The sequence below is a fragment of the Pyxicephalus adspersus genome, chromosome 2 (assembly GCF_032062135.1).
Source record: "Pyxicephalus adspersus chromosome 2, UCB_Pads_2.0, whole genome shotgun sequence".
NCBI lineage: Eukaryota > Metazoa > Chordata > Amphibia > Anura > Pyxicephalidae > Pyxicephalus > Pyxicephalus adspersus.
Window position 1 is genome coordinate 148,948,180 of NC_092859.1, and position 27,936 is coordinate 148,976,115.

At 38.4% G+C, this 27,936-nt stretch overlaps 1 protein-coding gene across 1 annotated transcript; it reads left to right on the plus strand.

The window, feature by feature from the left end:
• Positions 1-225: 225 nt before the first annotated feature.
• TTLL13 (tubulin tyrosine ligase like 13) lies at positions 226-21,801 on the plus strand. Its single transcript, XM_072402745.1, has 15 exons — positions 226-506; positions 2,226-2,266; positions 2,390-2,508; positions 2,607-2,737; positions 3,922-4,078; positions 5,886-6,029; positions 6,223-6,308; positions 7,629-7,854; positions 10,456-10,637; positions 11,704-11,892; positions 13,359-13,542; positions 15,678-15,890; positions 17,525-17,864; positions 19,685-19,925; positions 21,678-21,801. Exons 1-15 carry the CDS (start codon positions 238-240, stop codon positions 21,688-21,690), a joined length of 2,535 nt encoding a protein of 844 aa, XP_072258846.1. The 5' UTR covers positions 226-237; the 3' UTR covers positions 21,691-21,801.
• The last annotated feature ends 6,135 nt before the right edge of the window (positions 21,802-27,936 follow it).

Genomic DNA, 27,936 nt, shown 5'->3' on the forward strand with positions numbered 1-27,936 from the left:
GATCTAACTTTATTACTGATGAAAGTGCTTGAGTCTGAACCTCTTACACTAAATATATATGGATGTGTATATGTATAAATAGAGGGATAGATAGATAGATAGATAGATAGATAGATAGATAGATAGATAGATAGATAGATATTTTTCAGTATGGTATTTTTCTTTTTTAAAACTACTTTTTAAAATAGTATTTCAACTTATAAGATTTCCATATTTTACAGCTTCTCGCTAGACATAATGAAGGTTGAATCCCACATTAGCAGCGAATCAGATGAGGACTCGGGAGATGATGAAGAGGAGGAAGAAGAGTCTGAGAGCGAAAGTTTAGATGGGATCCCACCATCGGATAACAAACTTAAAACTTCAAATGCCAACCTTGAAGATAATATTGAGCAAAGACAAGGCAAAGATGAGGAGGAATTGGAAAATGTTGTAGAAAACACAGTAACTGAGGAAAATGTGGATGGAACAGACCAACTGAAAAAGAAAAAGAAGAAAAAACGCAGGTACTTGACTGATGGTGGTAGGTGGTAGCACATCCTTATAAACTATATGGATTTTCTCCAAAGTCTTTCTCCATTGTGCATAAACAGGAGATATAGTTGTTGGTTAATAAGTCTTCCACTTATTGCCACTTATGTATATCAAGGTTGTATATGCATCAAAAATGGAACAGAAAAATAAAGCTATGTACACTGACCATGAGGTTGTGGTGCCTTTACCACTTCCTTATGCCAGGGAACCGGAGCATCTAGGAGGACGCTACATGTAGCTTCTCCCGGTGGCAGCTCTATTGAGAATGAATAGGGGCTGCAGTGAGTAGTACTAGTATTGCTCACTGCTGTGGTATGAGTGACCAGGTGCCAATCGATGGGATCCGAGAGAGGTTACTCAATGCCGAAGCAGACCCAAGCCTCACCTTAGTACTAAATATATATATTCTTTTTTTTCAGAATTGCACCCAGCCTCTTGTAGATCTGAGTATCCCTTGTATGAGAGCTTTATTTTAATATTAATTTTATATAGTGCCAACATATTGCGCAGCGCTGTACAAAGTCCATAGTCATGTCACTAGCTGTCCCTTAAAGGAGCATACAATCTAATGTCCCTACCATAGTCATATGTCAATAATACAGTCAAAGGTCAATTTTGGGGGGAAGCCATTTAATCTAACTGCATGTTTTTGGAATGTGGGAGAAAACTGGAGTACCCCGGTGGAAACCCACACAAATACCGGGAGAACCTGCAAACTCAATGCAGATAGTATCCTGGATGAGATTCGAACCTGGGACCTAGCGTCTCAAAGACCAGAGTGCTAACTACTGAGCCACTGTGCTCAGAGCTTTGATCACTTTTGATGTCTTTAAACTACCTTCAAGTATGGAAGACTTAAACACATATTAGGAGTTACTAGGAGTATAGGAGTTTTCCAACAACAAAATCTAATGTGTGTATGCAGCCTTACATTTTGGTACAAGTCTTCTGAAGCCTACTATTGGTATGTTTAGGATAACAGTCACCATTCCAATTAAGGTCTTGTTTAACATCCCTTTACTGGATTTAAAGTTTGCTTTAACAAAGCTGATTAGAGTTGGCTGAAAGAAAATGCCTGTGGTACACACTTGTGTCTGAATGTACGAGACCTAGGTTTCATTGGCTCATAATAGTTTAGTCAACAAATATCTTAAATTAATATTCCTGGAAAATAATCAACCCTATCCTTCACCACTGGATACCATGGAATGCTACCATCGTATTTTACTTACTTTGTTCCTGACTAGCCAAGAGTTATATGGCAATGACCAAACTGGTTAACTAATGTATATGTATAACCATTGCAAATAGGAGTCTCCTTCCGTCATACAACACATGACTTTCTTAAAAAACAAAAAGCAAAATAGGTTTACAGAAATTCATAGCTTTTGATATAATGCGCCTTATTTATTAAAGCTCTCTAAGACTGGAAATGTAGTGATTCATTGGAGAAGCTGGGGGATCCAGCAAACCTGGAATGGTTTTCTTATAATCATTTGCTAATAGCTGGTAAATGTTTTCAATCCTGGACCAAATCAATTTCAGGTTTGCTGGATCACCCAGGTTCTCCCATAATAGTCTATCCAGTCTCGGAGAGCTTTAATAAATCAGATCCATTGCATGTATTAGGTGCTATTAACATTGTAGATTTTTCATAATTTTTCCCAACCCTCTTTTCTTCCTATTTGTAGGCTAATTGGTATAAACTTAACAAGTTGCAAGTATGAGAGTGGTAAGTGATGTCCTTCTTTCACAATGTTACAATAATTGGACAATGAAGCTGATTCAGTGCTTAGTTTTTACACTGCCTTATGTTTATGTCTGCTTTCCTCCTCGGTATATCCTTGGATTTTAGTTCGACGTGCCTCTCGACTTTGTGGACTGAAAGAAGTTGGAGATGATGAGGAGTGGACTGTCTACTGGACAGACTGCTCTGTCTCACTGGAGCGTGTAATGGAGATGAAGAGGTTTCAAGTAAATAGAGGACATTGTGATTTAAATGACTTCCGGGCTAACGGGTTAATAATAGTTTCTCTGATAAATGTATTTTGTGCACCTTTTTTTATTAACAGAAAATAAATCACTTCCCAGGAATGAATGAGATTTGTAGAAAGGACTTATTGGCAAGAAACATGAACAGACTGTTAAAGTTATTTCCAAAAGATTATAACATCTTTCCTCGAACGTGGTGTCTTCCTGCTGAGTAAGTATTACCTGGTCAGTGGTCCTTATTTATTAAGACTCTCCAAGAATAGAGAGGATACACTTTTATCAGTGAACCTGGATGAACCAAAAAACCTGGAATGGATCTGTTCCAGGATTCAAAACATTTACTAACAAATAGCAAATGGCTTCAACAAATCCATTCCAGATTTCCTGGATCACCCAGCTTCACTGATGAAAGTGTATCTTCTCCAGCCTTGGAGAGCCTTATTAAATCAGGTGTGTGTTCAGGGGTGCAGATGAATAGGGCTGAGAAGGACAGGAATTTGATAGAAGAGGAACAGGGCAGGCAGGCAGTAAAGCAATAAACCTATATACAATGCTAATAAGCACAGTCCATAGTTCATTGAGTAATAGATTATAAAGAGCAATAAAACAATATCTTCAGTGCAGATTTTACTCATGCTTCCTCCAAATTATTGACTCCATTGGTCTAAACCAGCGGTCGCCAACCTTTCATATATTTTAAATCCCGCGGACATTAATATGAATTTATTTTTTTAAAGATAAATACATTTGTAAAATAATGATCTTCCTAATGGTGCCTGACAAGGACTATGGAGGCTCTGATTCATTGATCAGCTCACGGTTAAGTGAAGTATTACTATTGTTACTATTATCTTTAGTTGCATTATCTTTGGTATTACTAAAGAAATGCAAAATATTTGTTTTGCTTTATTTCATTCATTATGGGTTAATTTCATTCAAAATCAAACTATTTGATGCCATTAATTATACCAGTTAAAGAAAATACACAGTTATGGTCATACTTACCTAAAAGATCATCTGAGAAATAAACAAATAAAATAAAACAACGGGATGAGAATCGGTATTTGCGGAGCACGGTGACTGTTGTAATGGTGGAAATAATACTGAAGCGTACAGCTCGGTAATGGTTCTATACTATACTGGGTTCCCTATGATGTGAAGATACAAGTCAGGGGTTCTTTCAGGGAAAAAAGGTTGAGATTCGTTGACGTTGGTTTAGACATCGGTCTCCAGAGGTGGCCTGTAACCCAATTGTCATACCAATATCTAAATCTCAAATCTTGGACAATATATTTTCAACATCCAATAGTACCCTAACATCTAATGTTTCTCTGACTCTTTTTAACACACCAATTGTTATTATACATCCTGTGTCTACTTGTCCTTTTTCTGCAGTTATGGTGATTTCCAGGCCTACTGCCGCTCAAAGAAGAACAAAACTTATATCTGCAAACCTGACAGTGGCTGCCAAGGCAGGGGCATTTTTCTCTCTAAAAACATGAAGGAAATCAAACATGGAGAGCATATGATCTGTCAGCAGTATGTTTCCAAGGTACAGAAGACCACCTGTTCTGTTTACAGTACAGGGACATCATGACTATCATAGTCATGGCAAAGTTTTTAGTAAGGGCTAGTTCACATGGGGAATAATAGGAAGGCCTTGTTATGCATTCCTGCAGCTTCTGAAGCAGTTAGGACTTGATTATATTTTTAGCACAACTGTCCTCCAATGCATTAATGAATGCTGTTACATGTATTTCTCTGCATTACATTTGGGAAGCCCATTTTTTTAATACAACAAAACTGGACAAGTACTATTTTTTATGCTGCATCCCACCATAAAGCACAATGGGCCTGATTTAATAAAGCTCTCCAAGACTAGAGAGGATGCACTTTCATCAGTGAACTTGGATGATCCAGCCAACCTGGAAAGTATCTGGTCCAGGATTCAAAACATTTGCTAGCATTTGCTTGTGTTGTGGTGCACTGCATGCAGGTTGTAAAAGTGTTCCAAATTAGAGCATTGGGATGCCATTCAAATGAGTGTTACCATTGTTGCTATTCTATTCAACCACCATCAGTGGAAAAAAACAGTACTTCCAGATATGGGGTAGCATGTGCCTCTCATGTGCCAGCACTTGGGGGTTGCCACAACACTGGAGAGTCCACTTTGTTGTTGACTTTGTATTGCTTCCCATTAGTTTACAGACTAGTCACACATTATAATCACACTACGCCAATGTCACAGTTTTTTAAATAATTCCAGTGATAGTGTAAAAGAATGCTTGGAGAGACAACACACTGCCCTATCACCCATAACACCCATGCTCACAACCCTGCCCTTTCCATATACAACAATGCAAATATCAGGTTTGCCTAATATATCCCCTGCTCAGGGGAATAACTACTTATTTACTGCTTCACTTTCAAAGAGCAAAGAAAATATCTGGTTCTGCTCCCTCTCATGTCGACATGCTGGTGTTTAGTGATTCATACAGTACTGTCACAACAGGGTTGGAAAGGTACCCTCAGCTCTTCATAAGCTCCAACTATAGTAACTTAAAGCGTGCATGAGCATTGGCTTTATAGTGGGGTGAACAGGGCAACTGTCCAGGTTCTGCTTCTTCTCCATGACCCCGGAAGACAAAATAGCAGGGTTACAGATTGCTGAAATGCAGTGCATTTGGGGCCCTTACTTCATATTTGCCCAAGGTCCAATTTTGTGTAAAACCATCCACTTTCCTTTTGGGGGGAACACAAAAGCAAGTAAATGAATGAAAGAATAATATGTGCAGTGGGGAGCCAAAATAGAATCCTTTTCCCTGATCAGCACAGAAAGAGAAGTCAGCAACAGCAACAAAAAGATAGCTGGGGCAGGAACAGAATGGGTAACCCCCAAATAAATAACTAGAAAAGCCTGCTACTTATTTTCTCCACACAAACCAACCAAACCTAAAAAACAACCCACTTTGTGACATAATTTCCCAGGTGTAAACCTATTTCTATTTTTAAACTGCATTCTCTATTTTGTTAGAGTTAGAGGCAAGCCATCAGTGCCACATCAAACCTTTACATGTTTATTTCACCAATTTTATAAATGAATTTTCAAGGCACATCATTTCAAACTTATAATCATCAATTAATCATAAAAACATAATTTATTTAACATGTAAAACAAGAAAATATTCTATAGACGATCAGAGTATACAATTTTTGTGTTGAACAATTTTGATAAAAATCGAAGTGTTTCGCAACACATATTGCTTCCTCAGGAAGCAATTATTACCTTAAACTGTACAGAAATCTGGCTCTGCTGCAACATGACATGCTTTGCTTTCACGCATGCTTTCTCTTTTCAGCCATTCCTTGTCGATGGATATAAATTCGATCTACGGATATATGTGCTTGTAACATCTTGTGAACCCCTACGCATTTTCATCTACAAAGAAGGCCTGGCACGTTTTGCAACTATGGCTTACACTGAGCCTAGTCACAGCAACTTGGTAACTAGCCTTCATAAGATTAGACAGCATGTAGCCTTCTATAAACTGTAAGAGACACAAATATGTTTTACTTTAAAGAAAACATTTAACCCAATGGACGTGTTAATTGTATAGCAATGTAGTGACCCTACCCTTAGTAGTAGGCTTTCAGCATATTTTAATAATTAAAAAATGATTGGTGTCATTTTGACAGGACGATGTCTGTATGCACCTTACCAATTACGCAATCAACAAGCACAATGACAATTTTATACGGGACGATATGACAGGCAGCAAAAGGTGGGTAGATATACACAAATAAGTCATTAGTTTTTCTTTACATTTGATAATAATAGATATAAACCAGAAAATTGTGAAATACAAAAAGCAAATAAAGCATTTTATGACTATGCACCTAGAGAGGAGCAAACCAGTGTATATTTCTAAGGTTCTTTTTCACACTGACTTGGACACATCTACATGCAGTTCTAGGCATCCTCTATGAAACCCATACATTTGGTGGACTTGTATTTTTCTGCAAAGAGAACTGCAAAGTTAATTTCTTTTGCTAAATACAGAAATGACTTAGGGAGCAATATCAAAAGTATTCAAATTCATAGCCATAGTTGTATTTAGATTTTGTACATTACAGTTATTTTAAATTTGCTTATTGATACATTTTATAAAAGTCTTGACCAGGCTACAACCAGGCAACAAAACAACTAATACATAGAATGTGCAAGTCATTACTGGCACCTGAAATGATCATTGGTGATTGTTTTGGGTGACAGTTTGGAAATGGCTTTGTAGACTAAATCAGGGTTTCTCTACCCTTTTAACATGGGGGAACCCCTTGAAATAACTTTTATGTCTTCAGGGCACATCTGCTATAATTATTATATCCACAGCTCACAATACATTAGTGTGGTGGTCATTGAGAAATATTGCTGGCCAGTTGAAAGAATGTCACCCTTACAGATAGCCAAAAAGATCAATCGCATCAGTTAAACTGACCTGACAGGTGAAAATTGCTAATTTCTCAAGGAACCTGTAGCAACCTCTGGAGAAACCCTGGTTGAGAAACACTAACTCTTTGCTGAGCAGCCTTCTATGAAAAATGGAGGAGGGGGAGACTTGCAGCTGCATTATACTTTAGTATATTATAATATATTATAACATTAGAAGTTCTTAATAATACAACACCATCCAACCAGATCACTAGCAAACTCCTCAACAAATTTGGGAGACAATTGTGCTAACATTACCTTTTTACTCAAGGTGATTGTGCATTATTGATCGGATTTCAAAATCTGTGAGTATGTACAGACTTTAAAAACAAGAAGTCACAAAATGTTCTTTGTAAAGGATACAATCCTAGCACAGACCCTAAAATCAAGACAGAACAAAATGTTTTGTATAAAGAGGGTAATTCTATCGCAATAGTGTTGCATTGGGTGGGACCATTTGTGTACCTACAGGTTCCAGTAATGGAAACATGGCCTTGTTTTTGCCTATTGAGCGAAGTCATGGAAGGCATCAGAAATTCATGTTGGGCTCTACATTTAAAGATTATCTGTAAGCCTTTAACTCTTCTTAAGTCATTGTTCCTTTTCAAAATAGAAAACTCTCAACACTATGGAAATGGCTGGAGAACAACCAGTATGATACAAACAAACTTTGGGAAGATATTGAAGATGTAATAATCAAGACGCTGATTTCTGCACATCCTGTTCTGAAACACAACTATCGCACCTGTTTTCCAAACCACATCGCTGGTAGCGCGTGCTTTGAGATTCTTGGCTTTGACATTCTTCTGGATAAAAAGTTGAAGCCCTGGCTGCTAGAGGTAAGAAGAGTGCAGATTTGAAACAAGTGTGTTGAAGATTAATAAAATTGAGCCCTGAAATCTAAACTGGCATCAATACCTCTAGGAAGAACTTGAATTTGACCCCTCACATTGTGGAAAAAATATTTGCTCAGTTTCTCCCTTCTCAGGGCTTTGGTGTAAAATGCCTCCCTTCTGTTAGGAAAGCCAAGATTGCTCCAAAACAGTACCAAATAGTCACTGGAACCAGATAACCAACTGATTTTCAGTGTGCATTCATTGAAATTGACCCTGTGCTATTTTACATTGTATTGATCCACCTACAGTAGGTACAAATCTTCTAAGGCTGTATAGTCATGTTCAATTTCTGTGTCTGGATATCATCATTTCCACATGAATAAACAAGCACTGTACACATAGTGCAGTTCTGTTTTATATAGATGGGTGGGGGAAAACAGCCATCTATATAGATATCATTTATCGGCCAGTAAGTACACATGTCAGATTTGTTCCAGAGACAAGCATGAGGGTTTATCTTGGGTGATAATTATCTGTATGCAGCTTAAGGCTGCGTGTAAAAATTGTGTTTGCACACTTCACAATCCAAGACTGAACGAAGATCCTTCACAATCCAAGACTGAACGATGCATGAAGGAGCACTGTACATACAGCTCCATTCTGCTCACTCCATTCTGTGTCGTTCTCCCCCCTCTCTCCCCCCTGTGGGGAGGGGGGAGAACGACACAGCGGCACCCCGCTGTGCTCTCTCCCCTTCACTTCCATTACAATCGTTCGTCGTTCTTGGATCCGCCAGGACAGATCCATTAGCGACAAACGATGAGTGCTGTACACACTCCAGATTTTCATCCGATATCAGCCCTGAGGCAATTATCGAACGAGAATCATCTAACGTGTGTATGTAGCCTAAGTCTGGTGTAATCAAATCAGTAACCAGTAATTAATGCCTAACCTTTGTGATACACTTACAATAAGAATAGTAAGTAGTAACCTAGTAAGCTTTTCTTGCTCATTGTTCTCTGTCTTCTAACATATCTTACAACCTAACAACAAATATGTCATACATTGCAGGTTACATGTGACTGTATTTGTTTTCTTTGATTTAGACTCTTCCTCTAGCTTTACCTAGTGATCCTTCCAGTAGAAAAACTCCCCTCCTAGAATGACAACACTCATTTGTCTACTTGCTGTACTGTAGCTACAGAGGAGTACAATCAGCTCTTCTGATTTGGTCTCCAAAATCTTTTCCCAAGTCCCACTTCATTTAAACAGAATAAAGTTGTTTTGTAGTTTGCAGAACAAATATGTGAAGGTAGATGACACTAAAGGAGGTTTTAATTAAGTACTTAGGAAGTTACAAGGACTGTATTAGGCTGAATTATAGGGTAAGTTTAAGATGTTTTTTATGAATTACAAGTCATTTTATATCAAACATGCACAGAGGATTTAAATGCCCCTTACCTACAATCCATAGCGTAGCTTTCAGTTTTCACATTATTTTTTTCCTTAACTCAGGGGTGTCCATCTCAAATACAAAGAGGGCCAAAATTAAAAACTTAGACAAAGTCGCAGGCTAACCTTGAAATTTATTGAAAAAATTGAGGAAATTTTTCCTTCTCATTAGATATAAACCCTTTTCATATGGAAACAAAGAGGTTTTGCTTCACATTCAATCTGGAACAAGCCTATAATAGTGAAAGGCAAAACATTTTTTTTAAATTTTCTTTAAGAAAAAAATCTTATGCCTCTTTCTCTATTAGTAGCCTTCTGAGTTAAATTTCAATGGTAACCTTTTTGCACAGGCTAACAATAATAATAGCAATATTCTTCTATGAAAATCCAACCATTCAAGTACATGCCTTGGAGTAGCAAGGAAAAGTACAGCTGAGGAGTGCTGGAAATGCCAGACGCGGCCAATGCAGAGCTATATCTTATGAGTGGCCCGCCACTGAAACTCCCTCTTCTTTGAAATAGCGCCGCTACTTAAATTCTTGGCATTATTTGCGTCTATAAAACAGTCCAATGCGGGGCCACGCATAGGTAGAGAGCCCGCTGGTCCATAGACGTGAGTGATGCCGGAATTGTAGTAGCGGTACTATTTCAATGCAGCAGCGGGCATTTCAATGGTAACCTTTTTGCACAGGCTAACAATAATAATAGCAATATTCTTCTATGAAAATCCAACCATTCAAGTCCATGCCTTGGAGTAGCAAGGAAAAGTACAGCTGAGGAGTGCTGGAAATGCCAGACGCTGCCAATGCAGAGCTATATCTTATGAGTGGCCCGCCACTGAAACTCCCTCTTCTTTGAAATAGCGCCGTCACTAAAATTCTTGGCATTATTTGAGTCTATAAAACAGTCCAATGCGGGGCCACGCATAGGTAGAGAGCCCGCTGGTCCATAGACGTGAGTGATGCCGGGAATTGTAGTAGCGGTACTATTTCAATGCAGCAGCGGGCTAGCTGCAGATCATTTTTAGGATTTCTTTGGGGGCCAAAAAATAAAGGATGTTGGGGGCCAGATTTGGCCCCCCCGGGCAAGAGTTTGACACCCCTGCCTTAACTAGTGGTAACATTTTAGAATAAAAATATTTTTCTGCTGTAGGTGAATCATTCACCAAGTTTCACCACCGATTCCCGTCTTGATAGAGAAGTGAAGGATGCCCTTCTGTATGATACTCTTAATCTGATCAATCTTCGGGCTTGTGACAAAAGGAAGGTCATCGAGGAAGACAAACGCAGGGTGAAGGAACGTTTACTTCAGCGGAATCTCCCCAAAGAGGCCAGGTGAGAAGAAGACCCTTTCTCCTAAAATTAGGGATATCCAGGACTTCCTCTTCCCTGTCCCAAAGCAAATTACCACCGAGTGAATTTGGGAGTGTACCTGTATGCTCAGCTTAAATCCTACCTTGATTGCTTGGCACCCCAATACATGTTCCAATCCCATAAAAAAAAGATAGTTCTGTTTCCTTTGTTTTATGCACACAAAACTGTATGAGGTTGGTGTCCTTTAGGCTATAAATAGCAAAACATTATGGGCCTGATTTATTAAAGCTCTAAAGGCTGGAGAAGATACACTTTAATCAGTGAACCTGGGTGATCAAGCAAGCAGCAAGCAAAAGAGGTCAAGTCACAAATCAGGGGTCAAATACCAGTGATCCAGGAAATAGACACTGGAGACACTGGAAGCGACAGGAGACATGGGAGGCAAAGGGAACACAGGTGACACAGGAAAATCTACAGACATAGAGGAACACTGGAACAGCACAAGGCAATGGGCTGGAAACAACAAGGAGTTAACACAGGAGCTGGACAGGGAGAGCACTTAATTAAACAGCAGGAGTGTTGTGTCCAAGCTAGCTAAATAGCCAGGGATGATAAGGAGGCTATTTCCTGATTGGCTGGTGGGAGGGGTGATACTGATTACATCTGGAAGAGCAGGCACAATCAGGATTAGAACTGCAGGCATGCGCAGGAGAGAGGCACCTATGCTTTAGCAAGGAAGAGGTAAGTGTGACAGAATGTTTTGGGGAATGTCAGATTCACTGCTTTAAAAAAAAGGCCCCTTTGGGTTATATATAAAATGTTTTTTTTACCCAACTTTTACGCAAACTACACATTTTTCACATTGAATTCCATTAGTAAATGTATGACCCATAAGTAACAATTCACACATTTTGTAATCGGATCCAATGTGAAAAGTGTGTTAATATTGGATAAAAGTTAAATAAATCTTGGGTGAAAATATTTTCAAACCGACCACAGAGTTTCTGTATTTAGAGGTACTTTATTGCTATTGAGAGTAAACATGTGTGTGTCTGCTGTCATATTTATTCTGATTTTGTACACACAGACGCGAGCAGTTGGAAACTTCCCAGGCCGTTTGGCTGGAACAAGTTGAAAAATATGAAGACAGCCACTTAAGAGGCTATCAACGCATTTACCCACAAGGCAAAGGAGACAAATACGAGAAGTTCTTCAAACACAGCGGCTCTTTGTTTCAGGAAACGGCCGCTTCCAAGGCCAGAGAAGAGTGTGCTAGGTAATAGCTCAACCCTTTTAGATACTTGATACTCACAACAGTACAAATGAGTAACTACAATAAGGAAATAATATCTTGTATAAGTAAGAGCTTGTATAAGTTAATAACTGATAAAACATATCTCATTACATATTGGTCAGTGGATATCAGTGCTGTAGCTGGTGCTTAGCCCATAGGTTACTTACTCACGTTCAATAATTGTTGGAAAGAATCTTTCACAATCCTTTCCAACAACAAAATTCTGAACAAGTGCTGTAGCACCCTTCTGCTCTATGAAGAGGGCATGGTGGAGAACAACGTATCTGCACCTCGCTGCGCTCTCTCCCCTTCACTTTGTTCGCCCGCCAGGACGGATCAATGAAGGACGACGGACAAGCACTGTACACACACCAGATTCTTGTCCAATACCGGCCCTGAGGCGAATATTGGACGTGAATCATCTGACGTGTGTACATAGCCTTACTTATACTAGCATATGCTTACTTACACATATGGGGATGTGAATGGATATATATTTTGGCTTAAAGTATATGTAAATGACATACATCACAAACCAAGATCATTATTACCTTTATCATTGAGAACATTCTGGTAAAACTAATATTTTGATGATTTTTTTTCATATAAAGTCAATATAATATTGTCAGTCTAGAACAGTCTTCCTCAACATTTTTACTACTAAGGAACCTTTAAAAAATGTTCAAGTGTCTGTGAAATCTGCTATAACCAATCAATGGGAAAAATGCTATTGGTTTCCAGTGGCATGAATCCCCCATACAGAATGTTACCGTTACAGACAGCTAAAACGGTCCTTGGATTAATGCAGTTGGCCATGCTAAGTAGCGCTGGCTCCAGAAATATGCAGGCATGATTTTATAGGAATCAATCACAGCTCAAGTAATCGCTGGCAACTTCGGGAGGAACTCTAACGTTCCTGGGAACCCCTGGTGAGAATGGCTGCTTTAGAATTTACAGAGACAATAAAAGACAGAAAGTCATTACAGAGTCTTATGACTCCTATTGTCAGCGAATGTCACCTTTCCTGTTAACTTTACTGCTGGATTTACAAAATATCTAAAGGCAAACAGACAAAGCAAAAATTAAATGCAAAACGTGAATGCTGTGTAGGTATTGGCTGTTCATAACATATAGCCCTTGACTATTCTTAGGTAATATGGACTTGTATGTCATTTAAATATTCATGGAGTGCAAGCATCAGTGACTAGTTGATTTTAAATTATGTCCAAATATTTTTTTCACAGGTCTCACCTTCAGTACCATACACATATTTATGGTTTTTATTTGTCTTTGTTTATCAAATTACTATTTTAATATATCAACATTACAAAATTAATTTGTGTAGTCCATGCACCGTAATGTTATTTCCAACCAAACAAGGTCCTTTTTTTCCAGCCTTCTTCCTATATTGTCTGTATCATCTCTTTATTAAAACATTTTTCTAACAGGCAGCAATTGGAAGAACTCCGACTTAAACAAGAGCAGAAAGAAATGCCGACCGGAAAGAAGAAGAATAACACCAAGGACACCTTACAAGGGGAGTCAGCAGGTGAAAAGCCTGTGAAATACAAGGTGACGAGGAGGCCATCCGTACGCAATGCGTCCAGTGGCCGTATTACAGCAGAGAGAAAGGTGCAGTGAACATCTGATACTGACATACTGTATAATATAATATATTGACTAGTTAGAAAGTGAATGTATTTGACCAGGCTAAAGTCATCATCAGACAAAGAGATGATCCCGTAAATGTCCTGTAATGAAATACGCCGGTAATTCCAGTTGCAAATTATTAGTAAACTGATACGCTTAGCTGAAAATAAGATGGCCAAGGCTTCCAATGTTGACACTAGGTGGGTCTGTTCGGGTCACAAACATGAGCTATAAGTATGAATAATCGTTCCACAATCATTGTGTTCAGATCACCAGACCACCATCAGCAGCTTTAAGGTTTTTAACTTTATTTTGCTAATAGACTTATTTTAACCTTCTCAGATTTCACTGCTCATGCAAATAACGTCTGAATTCCAACAAATAATTTGGTTGTATATGTATGAAGAAATAGGCAAGGATTGCTTGATTGTAATGTACAAGAAGGACTCTTCTTTCTGCCCAGATGGAAAATGGTCATACTTATGGTCTTTTACTGAATGCAATACAGCACCCGCCATTGTATGATGAAGATAACAAATAGGTTTATTAGGGCTCTTTCACATTAATTTTAATAATAATAAACAGTATTTATATAGTGCCAACATGTTACGCAGCGCTGTACATTAAATAGGGGTTGCAGGGAACAAACAGACACAGATAGTGACACAGGAGGAGGAGAGGACCCTGCCCCGAAGAGCTTACAATCTAGGAGGTCAGGAAGCAGCACACAACAGGAGGGGGGATATGGAGTGGTGGGAAGTAGTGAGGGTTTTAAAAGACACAAGAAGACGGGTAGGTAAGTTTGAATGGATGGGTTTTGAGGGCTCTTTTAAATGAGCAGAAAGTAGGGGCAAGCTGAATAGAATGAGGGAGACCATTCCAGAGAGTGGGGGAAGACCCTGCCCCGAAGAGCTTACAATCTAAGAGGAGGGAAGCAGCATACAATCGGAGGGTTACTACACATGCCCACACATGCTTTTCTTGTGCATTTTACACTTGTTTTTGTTCATGCGTTAAGCAAATGCGTTTATCATTCATATAGACCAGTTTTTCTCAACCAGGGTTCCCCCAGAGGTTGCTGGGGGTTCCTTGAGCAATGAGCAATTTGTCCCTCAGTATAAGTGACACTAATAATCTTTTTGGCTATCTGTAAGGGGGACATTCTTCCCAATGACCAGCAATGTAAGAGACATTCTCCACAATGCCCACCATGCTAATGTTCTGTGGGCCTTGGATATTGGTAATATTTTCAGGGGTTCCTAAGACCTGAAAGGTATTTCTAAGGTTTCCCCTTGAATGGTTGAAAAAAACTTACGAACAAAAATAATACATGTTCTAAACTTTAAAAACTCATTTAATTGTATCAGAAAGGTTTGAATTTAAAGTAAAGGTTGGTTCTTTCGCATATAGGTTGAGCCACCTTTAGTATATTTGTAATGAGTAAGAGTTAGTGGGTAGAAGAAAGAAAAAGGTTTGAGGCTCTAAATTAGGTACAAAATGGTAATTATGTTTTTGTACATTATCGATCCATACATATTTATAAAAGAATCCAGTGTTTCAACAACAAACCCCTGAAGAAGCCATCAATTGCCGAAACGTGTTGGTACGTACATGACCATAATAGGTCCCTTATTGTTTACTCACTTGTTATTGCATGGTGCTAGAATACCCAATGTCTAGGATGAGTATCCTAACCTTTTGACTGTTAACAAGAGTTGAGATACACTGGAAACAATTGTACTTTTATAATTATGCATGGATCAATAATGTACAAATACATAAATACCATTTTGCATTTAATTTAGAGCCTCAAACCTCTTTCTTTCTACTACCCACTAACTCTATAACTCTATAACATAGATTTGAACTAGCTACATGGTATTAAATGTATTGTCTACTTAAAAGTATTTGCATGTAGGAAAAGTATTACCACATAGTACATGTGCTGCAGAAAACTAGACGTGGAAATTTTACTAATTTTACTATTTTAGCTTTTCAGTGCTGCATTGATAAAACAATGAATTGATTTTTATTCTATGAGCTATTCTTAAGTCTTTTATTTTTTCTCGATGATGTATCAGCTCTGTAAGTGGATAACGATAACTTTCTGTTTCCAGACACCAGAGGTGAAAATAGACTCCATGAAACCAATAGACATTAATGAGCGAGAGGAGCTGGAGAGGTTGCAAGGTCTTCAGCAGAGAGAACAGCTAATCCGAAGCCTTGGTATTATCGATCTGTTATACAGACTGTTCGGCACCATGGAACCAAAAAGCCATGACCTCAGGCCACGGGACTGCAGCCTCATAGATGCTCATACAAGAAATCAAGTATGAAATAAGTACCTATGATGTAAGAATGCATTGGGGTCCTCACAAAACAACCCCCAAATAATGATGTAGGACCTGATCTATAGCCAATAGCTCCACTGACTACTGTTGTTTAGTATTGGTGTTTTATGTCACCCAGATATGTGGATTTTTTATTCTGGTATTCTGAGAGGAGAAAGATGAATTTTAAACCAAGGGTTGTTTCCTTGTCAAATTAAGCCCATGCTCCTCAAGAACACCAAAATATATAATTGTATCTTTAGGTAACTCTTGATTCAAAGTGCATGCATATACAATCAGAAAGGGATCTGCCCTAATTTAAACTGAATAGAAGGTACCAGGAACAGCCTTAGCTGTCTAAAAAGTTAATGGAATTAATGTTAATGGAAGACTATAGTCCTTTCAATAAATATATAGGCAAAGAGTGAGCCTTCTGGAATAATTGCTGTGAATATCAATATCAATCAAATATAGAAATGTTTGGCTACAGTAATAGCAGACATGTTTGGCACATACTGAGCACAGATATTCAGTAGAAGACCCTCCTACCAACTATGAAGCATATTGGTGGAAATGTTAAGATTGGGGATCCCTTTCTGCTTTAGGGCTTGGGGAGTTTGTGGATCTTAACTAATAATTCTGTATCATACCAAAGTTTGTTTGATAAGATTGAAAAGCTATATGTCAAAAAGATAACATAAAAACCCAAATGAGTCTTCCAACACTATGATGATAAAAGCACATTTGCAAATCCCCCCCATAAAGAATTACACATGCTTATGGGTGGGCCTTGTCAGAACCCTGATTGAAATTGCATTGAAATGTTGTAGAAGGATTTGAAATAAGCAGTTCATGCAAAGATATCCATGACTGCATGAACTGAAGTGGTCAAAATGACAGGTATTTGAAGAACTGGGGAGCAGTTTGTTTAATTCCCACTTATTTCTGCTGCTGCTACCAGCTTCTCAGACCAGTTTTTGCACATTTACATTATTACAGATATTTATATTTGGCTGACTACACAGTTAAAACGTTTTTTATTGTGTTTCTGTGCAAGCGTGTCACCTTGGTGTAGACACTCTGGAATCAAAAATAAATTTAAATAAATTTCAAAAATTAAAAATCAAAAATTAAAAACCAAAAATAAATTTAAAAAAACAATTCTTATTGGGTGAACTGTTTCATATGACTCTATATAGATCATTTGTGTTATTTACACAGTTTGATTGTCACCAATTTTACACGGTAATGTCATCGTTTCCACAGCCATAGCATAATATATAATTGTACATAGCTAATGCAGGTTTGCCATTACTTGCCTTACCCAAAGTTTGAAGTTTAGATGATGCCATTAAAGGATAAAGAAGGCTGCTTCAAAATTTTAGATAGCCAGTGAAGGGGATCATCTAAACTCCGAATTTTCCCTATTGATGGACGGCTAACACAGTAAGCCATCCTACTACTGTCACCTATAAGAAACATAGAGGGCATTTCATTTTCTATATAGTTATGATAAAAATATGGATGAGAAAAAGGAACAAGCAAAGCCGGGAGTAAGTTGTTGAATGATGGTTGGTTTTACTGCCATTTGATTACATTTGTTTTAACACAGCCTGTATTTGTATTCCTTGCAGACCCAATATAACCAAGGCCTGATAATGTGCCAGGATACAGAAGGGAACATGTCCTATCTCCCGGTCCCCTGCCTGGGAGGTGCAATTACAGAAACTCAAGCCAATGCCACATCCAACCATATTCATTTTGGGCCTCCAGGACACTTCTCCAGTTTTCTCGGTATTGGGGCACCACCTCCAACACATTATGCCTCAAGGAGATACGCGCATCAAAAAGCCTTGAATGGGTTTCAAGCAATACGAACAACAGTGACTATCAATGACCTAAACTCCTTTACCAAGCCAATAAAAAGTGGGGGCCATTACAGGCTGACTAGTGCCAAAGCAAAGCCAGAGCAAAGTAAGTATCTAAACACCTACACCAGGCCTAAAGACATCTCATTCATTTTAAATAAATGTATATGTTAGGATGTATTTATATTTTAAGTTATTTTTATACTTTTGGATAAAGTATGAGAGATCAAAAACTGCTTCCAGGTATTATTTTGTGTTTGTGCACCATTTGGGAAATTGCTTTGTCCTGGAGACCAAACATATTATCTCACACTGAGTAGTAGTACTCATAGACAGTTGTTTCTGAAACCATTGTCTCGTTGGAATATTTCGCTTTACCTCCTGTTCTGGTAGGAATTTTGGATTTTATTTTCTTTCTCTGTTACAATGGTCACCAGTACAAGTACAGGTTAGGCTGGCCTGATAAATGTATCATCCACAAAATGTAGGTAAACCTCTGTGTATAATTGTTACTTCCCTTCTTTTTTTTTTTTTTTTTTTTTTTTTTTTAATTTTACAAAATTGTTTTCTAAATTTCCTTTGTCTTGATCTTGAGTTCAGTCCATAGGCATCACCTTGCTTTGGTTTATTGTTCTGCAAATGTTATCTTTGGTAAGTTCTTGCATGGAGAGGGAGCTGCAAGTCATGGTTAAGGTCAGGAGTGCAGTATTATCAGTGACATTTATCATTTATTAGGTAGCAGACCCTTTAAGACTATTTAAGCTGGTCAGCTGACATGACCAATACCAATCACTACAGAATGTAATCAGGTAAGATTATATATTAATAAAGTATTTTGCAACCTTTGCAATGTGTTTAGATGAACTGAAGGGAATTCCTGATAACCTACATGTAACTTGCATCAGCAGGATGGTTTTTTCTCAATGCATATTTGTGAATTTTACTTTCTAAACATAGAACAAAAAATAGTTCAGAAACAGGTCACTTACCATATTTTGCACTGTATAACTTCCATATACCCCAACCAAGTAATGTGGCATTGCTGTCCTAGGAGTACCATTGTCACTTTCTAAAATCGCTTCCTTTCTGCTAGAGTCATAAGTAGTATATAGTGGATGTATTTAGAGATTAGTAAGATGGGTGCATATAGGAATTTTTTTCTGCTTTTCTAATAGCTTTTAATGCTGACATTTTAGCGATACCTAAAGCTAATGTTCACTCTGCATGTGTTTTGCCTTCCTTTGTCCCATTTATCCCTCATCAACATTCCCACCATCAACATACTATTTCCTGACATTTCAAAATGCTGAAAATAGGTAATTTTCCCCCAACATGCCAATTTAGTGCCCCCCTCACATGATGAATCACTTTTTGATTAGTAGGTGTCAATGAAGAATGGCCTTTTATATTGGTAGTTGGTAAAAGCTGCTCTTATATGGCCAGAGGAGAAGGGCCCTTTACAGCAATGTTCATTAAAGATAGTCCGCTGCTTGTCAGTTGTAGATGTGTCACCTCACATTGGTGGCCAGTGGGAAAGGTGCCCCCTTACTTTGGCCAGTGGTAGAAGACACTACTTCCATTGGTATTTAGTGTAAGGAAGAAATTACCTTATATTAGTGGTTACTGGGAAGAATGCCACCATTACAAACAGCTAAAAAAAATAATTTGTGTCCGGTATTACTTAAAAAAAAAAAGAGGAGAACCAGTGGTCACCTTCCTTTGCCCAGTGATGTTGGCATTAGAACTGCGTAGGCACCATCAGGTGGGACGGTATTCAACCAATGCTCACTGCAGCAACTGCTACAGCAACCCTGGTTGAGGAAGGAAGACATGATATAACAATTTTTAGACCTATATTATTTTTCTTCAGCTTTAATAACCTGTACCGTTATGTATGCAAAATCTCATAAAGTTTTTTTTTTTTAGAAAGCCCACCCAACAAGAAACCAATACGCTTTAATGGAACCATTTCTGGTTCATTGAATAACTTACCTTCCAATGGGAGAAGCACCGTTGCACAATCACCTGGATGTATTCTGCCTGCGGTTGGAGGGGCTTCATCTGCTGATCGGCCACTAACAATCTCGTCATGCTCTGCTCCAGTTGCTCAGCGAGTGGATCAGTCAAGGCAGCAACCTACAGGGATCTTCAATTTAAATATAAATTGGTAATAATACTAAAGATTTTCATGTAAACTATAGGATGTTTGTTGTATTTGTTTTTTAGTTTTGTCTTTTTTCTCATAATGAATGTACTCAATTTAATGAGAAGTTTGTTGTAAATATATTTCATTAGGAGCAAGTTGTGCTACAACTAAAACCTCCAACACGGCCTTCCTCGACATTTCTAACATTAGAACCCTTGAAAAAACATTCAGGCTTCAGGAAACCCCTGCTATAATTACTATAGAGATATACAGCTCATGGTACAATAGCTTAGTGGCCAGTGGGAACAGTGTCACCCTTATAGATAGACAAAAAGATCAATGGTGTCAGGTAAATAAACCTGGGAGGCACAGATTTCTCATGGATTATCCCCCCGTAGCTGTCAGAACATTCTGGTTCCACCACTATCCATTCATGGGGCCTGATTTATTAAAGCACTCCAAAGCTGGAAAGGACATACTTTCATCAGTGAAGCTGGGTGATCCAGCAAACCTGGAATGGATCTCTCCAAAGTCATTTGCTATTTGCTAGCAAATGTTTTGAAATCTGGACCAGATCTATTCTAGGTTTGCTGGATCACCCAGCTTCACAGATGAAAGTGAATCCTCTCCAGCCTTGGAGAGCTTTATTAAATCAGGCCCATTGTCCTGATTCTATTTAAATTCCTAAAAAGTGGTGAATCTGACATTCAACCAACATTTTCTGATGGTGAATCTTTCAGGTGTATGTATTTTCAATGACAGTGATCAATTCTTCATTTTTTGTGGTGCTCTAAGGTCTTGTTTTTGTAAGCACCATTATGGAATCTTCTTATATACCTTTGAACAAGGGGTCTATAAGCTTTATACCTTTTTACTGCAAAGGAACTGTGGAAATCATTTTTAAGTTTAGGGAACCCCGGCTAATACCAATTTGTTGGTGGTCATTGGGATGGATGTTCCCTCTTACAATGTTGGACAGACAGTGAAAACAATCATTGTAGATCTGCAGCTAAGTCTGCCAAGTGGCATTGGCATTGGGACTATACGGGCAACATAAAATTGAAGGTCCATCGACCACAGGTCAAGCAACCTTTGGAGGAATCCAGGCTTAGGGCTTCACCAAGTCTAAATTCAGCACTGATCACTATGAACAAAAATTAGCGATCATCTACAATTTGTGGAGTGCCGGGAAAGTTTAGAATTCTGTCTCAATGATCACCATCTCTGTAACCTAACTTGGAGACTAGGGAAAGAAACAGAGGTTTTACCCCCTCTCTACTTTACTTGTCTCCTGATGGAAGAGATTTCTTGATCTCCATTACTGAAACGGAAAGTGAAGGAAAACCTCCCCAACACATGTTGTATTTAAAAAATAATAATTTCCCCCACCTCCAAGATTGTAAGCTCTTCGGGGCAGGGTCTCCTCCTCCTCCTGCATCACTGTCTGTATCTGTCTGTCATTTGCAACCCCTATTTAATGTACAGCGCTGTGTAATGTGTTGGCGCTATATAAATCCTGTTTATTAATTAAATTATTATAATTATAATAATAATCTTCATCTTTCCATACCCCATCAAAAAGGAAAATATTTTGGCTTTGGTTTCCCTTTAATAATATAATATCGTATTATTATAGAAATTATTTATTAAGGGAAAAAATACGTACACAGGACACATAATCTGCTTGTTTACACACAAAAGGCAAATACATTTCACCTGACAATCTTACCTGCAATGCTAATTCACCAACACTGTACATTTTCTTTGTTTCAGGCGATGGACATGAATAAGTGCCAAAAGTATGAAGACACGTGGAAAGTCCAGTTCTTGGTTTCCTGTGGAATAAAAAAGGGATAGAGACTTCATGCAATAAAATAAAAACCTACAAAAATGAAAATATGTTTCATCTACAGCAATGACTTGATGAACTAATTTTTGATCTGAGCATGCTGCACATGTTCTCACAGCTGAGTAGTGTGGAAATAATTCTTTCACTTGCACAGTCACCCATAGCATTACTTAGAGGGGTTGTTCACTTAGGGCTCTATCAGACCTGCAGTGTAAACTACTGCTGTGCAGCCAGGAGACCCAAAATGCACAGCGGGCAACCAGTTTTCCTAAACCGCAACCGCATTGGGGAACCACACTGCGACCTGCCACAGCCACATGCAACTGCATGACATAAATAGTCCGTCTGCTCCTCTCCACCTGAATGGGAGCAGCTGGCAGTGCAGCTGGGCCCTCGCCACAGGTCTGAAATGACCCTTAGAGTATGGTTATATTAGGGAAACTCCTTCTGCTTTGAGCAGCACCCAGTGATTTCTTTCCCATTGCACTCCTGCTCGTCCACTAACCTGACTGCAGACGAATACCCCAGACCCACCGCTGGAAACTGCTCAGGGTTAGAAGGGTGTGTTCACTCAGCATAGAAGAGCTTTAAAACTCCCACTAAAATGCATTGCACTACTTTCATTCACAAGTATTATTACTTTGTTATTTTGAGTTATTGCCAATGTTTCAAACACTGTGAATTCCTTATAAGAACACAAATTGAAAAATATAAAATAAAGGATTAAAGTTTTTTTTAAATAATGCAGTTTAATGTCACAGCTATGGTCACAATCTGATGTTTGTGTTGGATTATTCCGGTATTGAATTGCATACACAAGTCCAGGCTTGTTGGGATCAGCGTGATTTTGTTGTGCTTGCGTTCCCTCCTGCAGTGTTTTGTATTCTGTGTGTTTTCTTTGCACAAATACCATTGTGGCTTTCAAGGCAGACATACTGGAAGCACCTACCGTAGCAGTGCTGTAAAATATAAAATCCTTGTGCAGAAAACTCTGCTAAAAAAAAAATTCACTTTCTATTATTCATTATTTTAAATCCAGCAGACCAATAATATAATTACTTAATTTAATTATATCAATAATTATTTTTTTTAAAAAGATACATACATTTGTAAAATAATGATCTTTCTAATGGTGCTGACAAGGACTGTGGCGGCTCTGATTCATTGATCAGCTCACGGTTTAGTGAAGTATTACTACTGTTACTATTATCATTAGCTGCATTATCTTTGGTATTACTAGAGAAATGTAAAATGTTTGTTTGCTTTTTCTCACTTATTATGGGTTTACTTTATTCCAGTCTAAGACCAAACAAGAAATTATAGTTATCAAAGTCAAACTATTTGATGCCATTAAATATAACAGGTAAAGAAAATACACCGTTAAGGTCAATCTTACCTAAAAGAGCATCTGAGAAATAAACAAATAAAATAAAACAATCCCATGAAAATCGGTATTCGCGGAGCGGGATGATTGTTGTAATGATGGAAACAATACTGAAACATATGGCTCGGCAGTGGTTGCCCCTTACAACTTAATAGTACACTGACGTCACGCTGCACCTCCCTTGTTTTTTTATCTCTAATACAGTTTGTGAATTTAGTGCAATATAAAGGCGAAAATTGTCATTCGGAATATAAGAATTTATTAGAAGATTATTTTTTTTATTATTAATAAAACATAAAATTGCAAATGATGTCCAAATTCTCTTGTGGACCACGGGTTGGCAACCTCTGTTAAATGGCTAAATCTCAGCTGAATTGACAGGCGGATAATTTATAAAAGCACCCCATAGAATCTATTATCTGTACTATACAGGCACATTTACTGCAGCACTGCAATGTAAGCAATGGAAACACTAATCCCTGCTTACAGAGGAATCGAATAAAGAGAACACTCTTACTTACACATACTTACACATAGAGAACACTATTACTTACACATAGCATGAGTTATGTAATACCTGGACAAAAGGTTATTATTTAAATCACTATTTACCTCCTGACTTTTCTCCCCCCTGCCACCAGCCTTTTGATTGGACAGTGAGGGAGAAGCAACAAACCCATAAGGAAAACTTCTTCTCTTTCCTTCTTTTAGCATGACCCTCGCCAACAGGGTCATCTGACTTAGAGATCATCTGACTGGCACCGAATGCTGAATGTAGGGACTAATCTAGTTGCAATACCTGTAGTCTTTCTGGTATTTTTTTTCCTTCCTTTTTTGTAAACATAATTAGTTTATCGAAAATAAGACAGCACAAAAAAAAGGTGTCCATACACCTTTAGGTGTGAATAGAGTCTTAGAAGCATAATTATAAACAATTTGTATAGTCTGGGTGGATTTAGATGGGCAATTGTACTTAAATGTACCTGAAATGTATTTAGTAGACATGGGCCAATCTAAAGAGCTATTGGTTTAACCCTTTTGGTGCTTTGTAATTGGTGTATTGTAAAAGTACTTTTGGTCTTTATGTCTTCCTATTTCCTAAAAAGACTGTATGCTATAATGTAGATGGGATTCAGGGGATTATTGAGTTGACCAATCACATCTATGAGCCACCGAATGTGCCCACCCAATGTTCCCCCTGCCATTTGTCCCTGGGTTTATCAGTGGGTAACATGAAGAGCAGTAGGTATCTGTTTACTTTGGTCAACCTTATATTAAAAAATGTGGATTAATTGTAATTATCTGCATTAAATTTATATACACATTTTATAAATGAAAATTTGGATATAATATAAACAGTATTAAATATCTTATGAGATACATTAAAATGAACTAGGACCGTTGTATTATATAGGGTCTGTCCTTTAGGAAATATATAATATATTGGAGGGTTTAGGGTGTAAACTTCAGACCTAAAAAGTGCATTTTAACTTTAGTGTAAAATAAAAAAAAGGCAGAAAAGGGGTTAATAAATAGCAGTTGTCGTTCTAGGTTCTTCCACTAGATGGTGCTGCGTTCACTTCCATTACCATTGAATACAAGTGTACCAAGAAACATTGTAACACATTGTCACTGATTTATTAAAGTTCTCCAGGGCTTGGAGAGCATACACTTTCATGAGTCAAGCTGGGTGATCCAACAAACCTGCAATGGATTTCCTAAAAGTAATTTGCTATTTGTTAGCAAATGTTTTCAATCCTGGACCAGATTCATTCCATGTGTACAGGATCACCCAGCGTTAATGATGAAAGTGTATCCTCTCCAGCTTTGGAGAACTTTAATAGATCAGGCCGATTGAAGGCAATAAAAACATGGTACATTATCTAATCTTTTCCCATAATGGGCATTTGATATTGATTTGCAGCTTTAATCAGGAACTCCATAGGGTACACAATATAGTACTCTTGGACCTCATTACCATTTGGTAACAATGGACAGTCATCAAATTGCTCCAAAGTAAACCCAATACCTTGCTGGAGACCGCCAAGTACGGAACTTTTCCCAGCATCACCTGTATTGCCTTACAGCCTGGTCCTCCGGTGTGACCCCCTCAATTATGTACTGATACCTCTCTGGGTAATTCTGAGGTTATATCACTGAGCAGCCCTGGGAGATCTCAGGCAGGAGGGGGAAAATACACATTTTTACAGACTGTTGAACAATATCTCTGGGGACACTGCACTACTCAGCCACTGATACGAGAAGAAGAGTATAACTACAGTAGAGTAGAAATATAAAATCTCATAGAAGTTTTTATAGTTTCCAAGGACATGGTAATGCTGGGGTATGGATGAGAAGGTAGTATACTCAGGGATGTGGCACTGCCAAGCCATGGATGGATGAGGGATATTTATCAGGAAATTATTAAAACCAGGATGAAATAGAAAGATTTTCATGGACATTGCCCTGCTGAGCCTGGGATGGAAGCTGAATATTTCTAGTGACACTGACTATTGAGCCATGAATGGAAGAGAAATATTTCCAGGGGCATTGCACTGGTGATCCAGTGATGTCAGAAACATAATTCCTGGAACATGGACTACTAAACCTCGGATGGAAAAGGGGAATTGGCACTGCTGAACCATAGATGAAAGAGGAATATTTCCAGGGACATGGTACTGCTGAGCCACAAATGGAAGAGAATTATTTCCAGGGATATGGTACTGCTGAGCCATGGATGTAACAGGAATATTTCTGGGAATACAATACTGCTGACCCAGGGATGGAAGAGGAATATTTCCAGGTATAGGGTACTGCTGAGCCATGGATGGATAAGGAATGATTCCAAGGATAGTGTTCTGCTGAGCCACGGATGAGAGGAACATTTCCAGAAACAAAGCACAGCTAAGCCAGGGATAAAAGTAAAGTGGAATATGAAAGGGTATTGCATTTTGGAGCCAGAAATAGGAATAAATATTTCTAGGGTGACTCTTCTGCCCCAGGCATGGGTTAGGAAAGTAACACAAGGGCTATGGATGGTGTTGCTGATCCGGTGAGGGGGTGGTGAAAATTCCAGGACCTTTATGTTTTTGGGACCAGCATAGCTGAATGATATTTCCAAGGACATTGCACTGCTGACCCAGAGGAAGGACGGTGATATTCCCCTAGACATTGTGCTACAAAGATATGGATAAGAGAGGCATATTCCCAGAGGAATAAAGTTCCTGATGTAGGGGTGACAATCATATTTCCAAGTACACTGTACTGCTGAACCTGGGATTGGGTGGGCTTAGCAGGGGCACAGAGATGTGGATGGAAGGGGTGCAGTGGTAGAAGGTAACAGTTGACTTCTCTTGTTCTCTGCATAGCCCTGAATGGTGTTGGCAGGTCTGTGGTAGTACTGTGTGATCCCTGGTACCCCCAGCACTTATTTTGGTGCAGCAAGGGCCAATTCTACATCTTTACACCTGGCTGTGTTATTTAAATTCTCCTTTTGGAAACGGCTCATTGTGGGAGGTTGATGGTGGGGTCAGTGGTACATTAAGTGGCAGAACAAAGTGCACCTGTCTAATGGAAATTCTGCCTATGAATAGATAGGTATTCATAGGTGTCCCAGAAATATTCGGGGCTACCTAGGCCTGTGTGTGTAAGCCTTGCACAGCAGACTCCTATATCAATTTGTTTCAGCAGCTGGCCCCCTCTGACTCCACATATAGTTAGTAATGGGGTTTGTGCAGAGCTAAGTAGTGCCATGTACACAAGTCTAGGGTTGAAACTGAAATCTTTTTGTTTCGTTTTGATGACCACCAGATGTGAGTGAATGGGGGAAGAGATTTCCTATCACTATACATAAAAAAAAAACTAACACTAAAATATAATGTACTTATACAATGATAAACAATTTAACATTCTTTCTCACATTCATGCCCTAATTAGGAAATATTAGAAAAGTAAGATGACATTTATAACGTCAATTCATTTTAATGTTTTGTACACCCTCATCTTTGTCTAGCTGGTCTATCTACGGCTTGATTAATGACTGATATATAAAAAGTTTCAGCTGTCTTCCCAGACCCTTGGCAAGCAAAACCACTTATCTTTGGGTAGGGTAGGGAATCTGACATTCACTAAAACATTCCCTGGTGGACAATCTGTAATATAACTGTCACCCGAGAAACTCTGGATATTGCATGATGCAAGCAAGGTGATGCATAGGTTGCAATGAAGGTTGCTTATAGTATTAAACCTTTTAAAAGGTTTAACCCCCCCAGCGTTCTAATTCTGTCAGTTTTGTGATGCAAAAAGTGATCCTAATTTTTTGGCATAGAAATTTTTGTTTTATAATATGGGACTGTAATTCTTAGGATTAACTCAAATAATTGGGTAAAATAATTATATTTATTTATTATATTATAATCATAAATTATAATATAATACATAATTATAAATAATAAATTTAAAAAATAATGAAATAATAGACAACAACAATGTAATTTAAACAAAATATAAAATTAAAAATGAACCTTTATTTTTATTGTATGTTGTATAGGGTTTTTTTACTGTAAAACCCATTTACATTGTAATCTGCTTTTAAATTCCCCCCCCCGGCCACACCCCCCGAATACATCACCACTCGCATCACCTGGAAGATGTCACATGCTCCCGGGTGATGCGAGTGGGGTTGTCCTGCCCGTCTCACCCCGATGCTGCTGCTGCCCCGCATCTCATTACTCGGTAATCTGCTTTAAAATTTCGCGCCTGGCCACGCCCCACGACGAACCGGCACTCCGGCATCACAA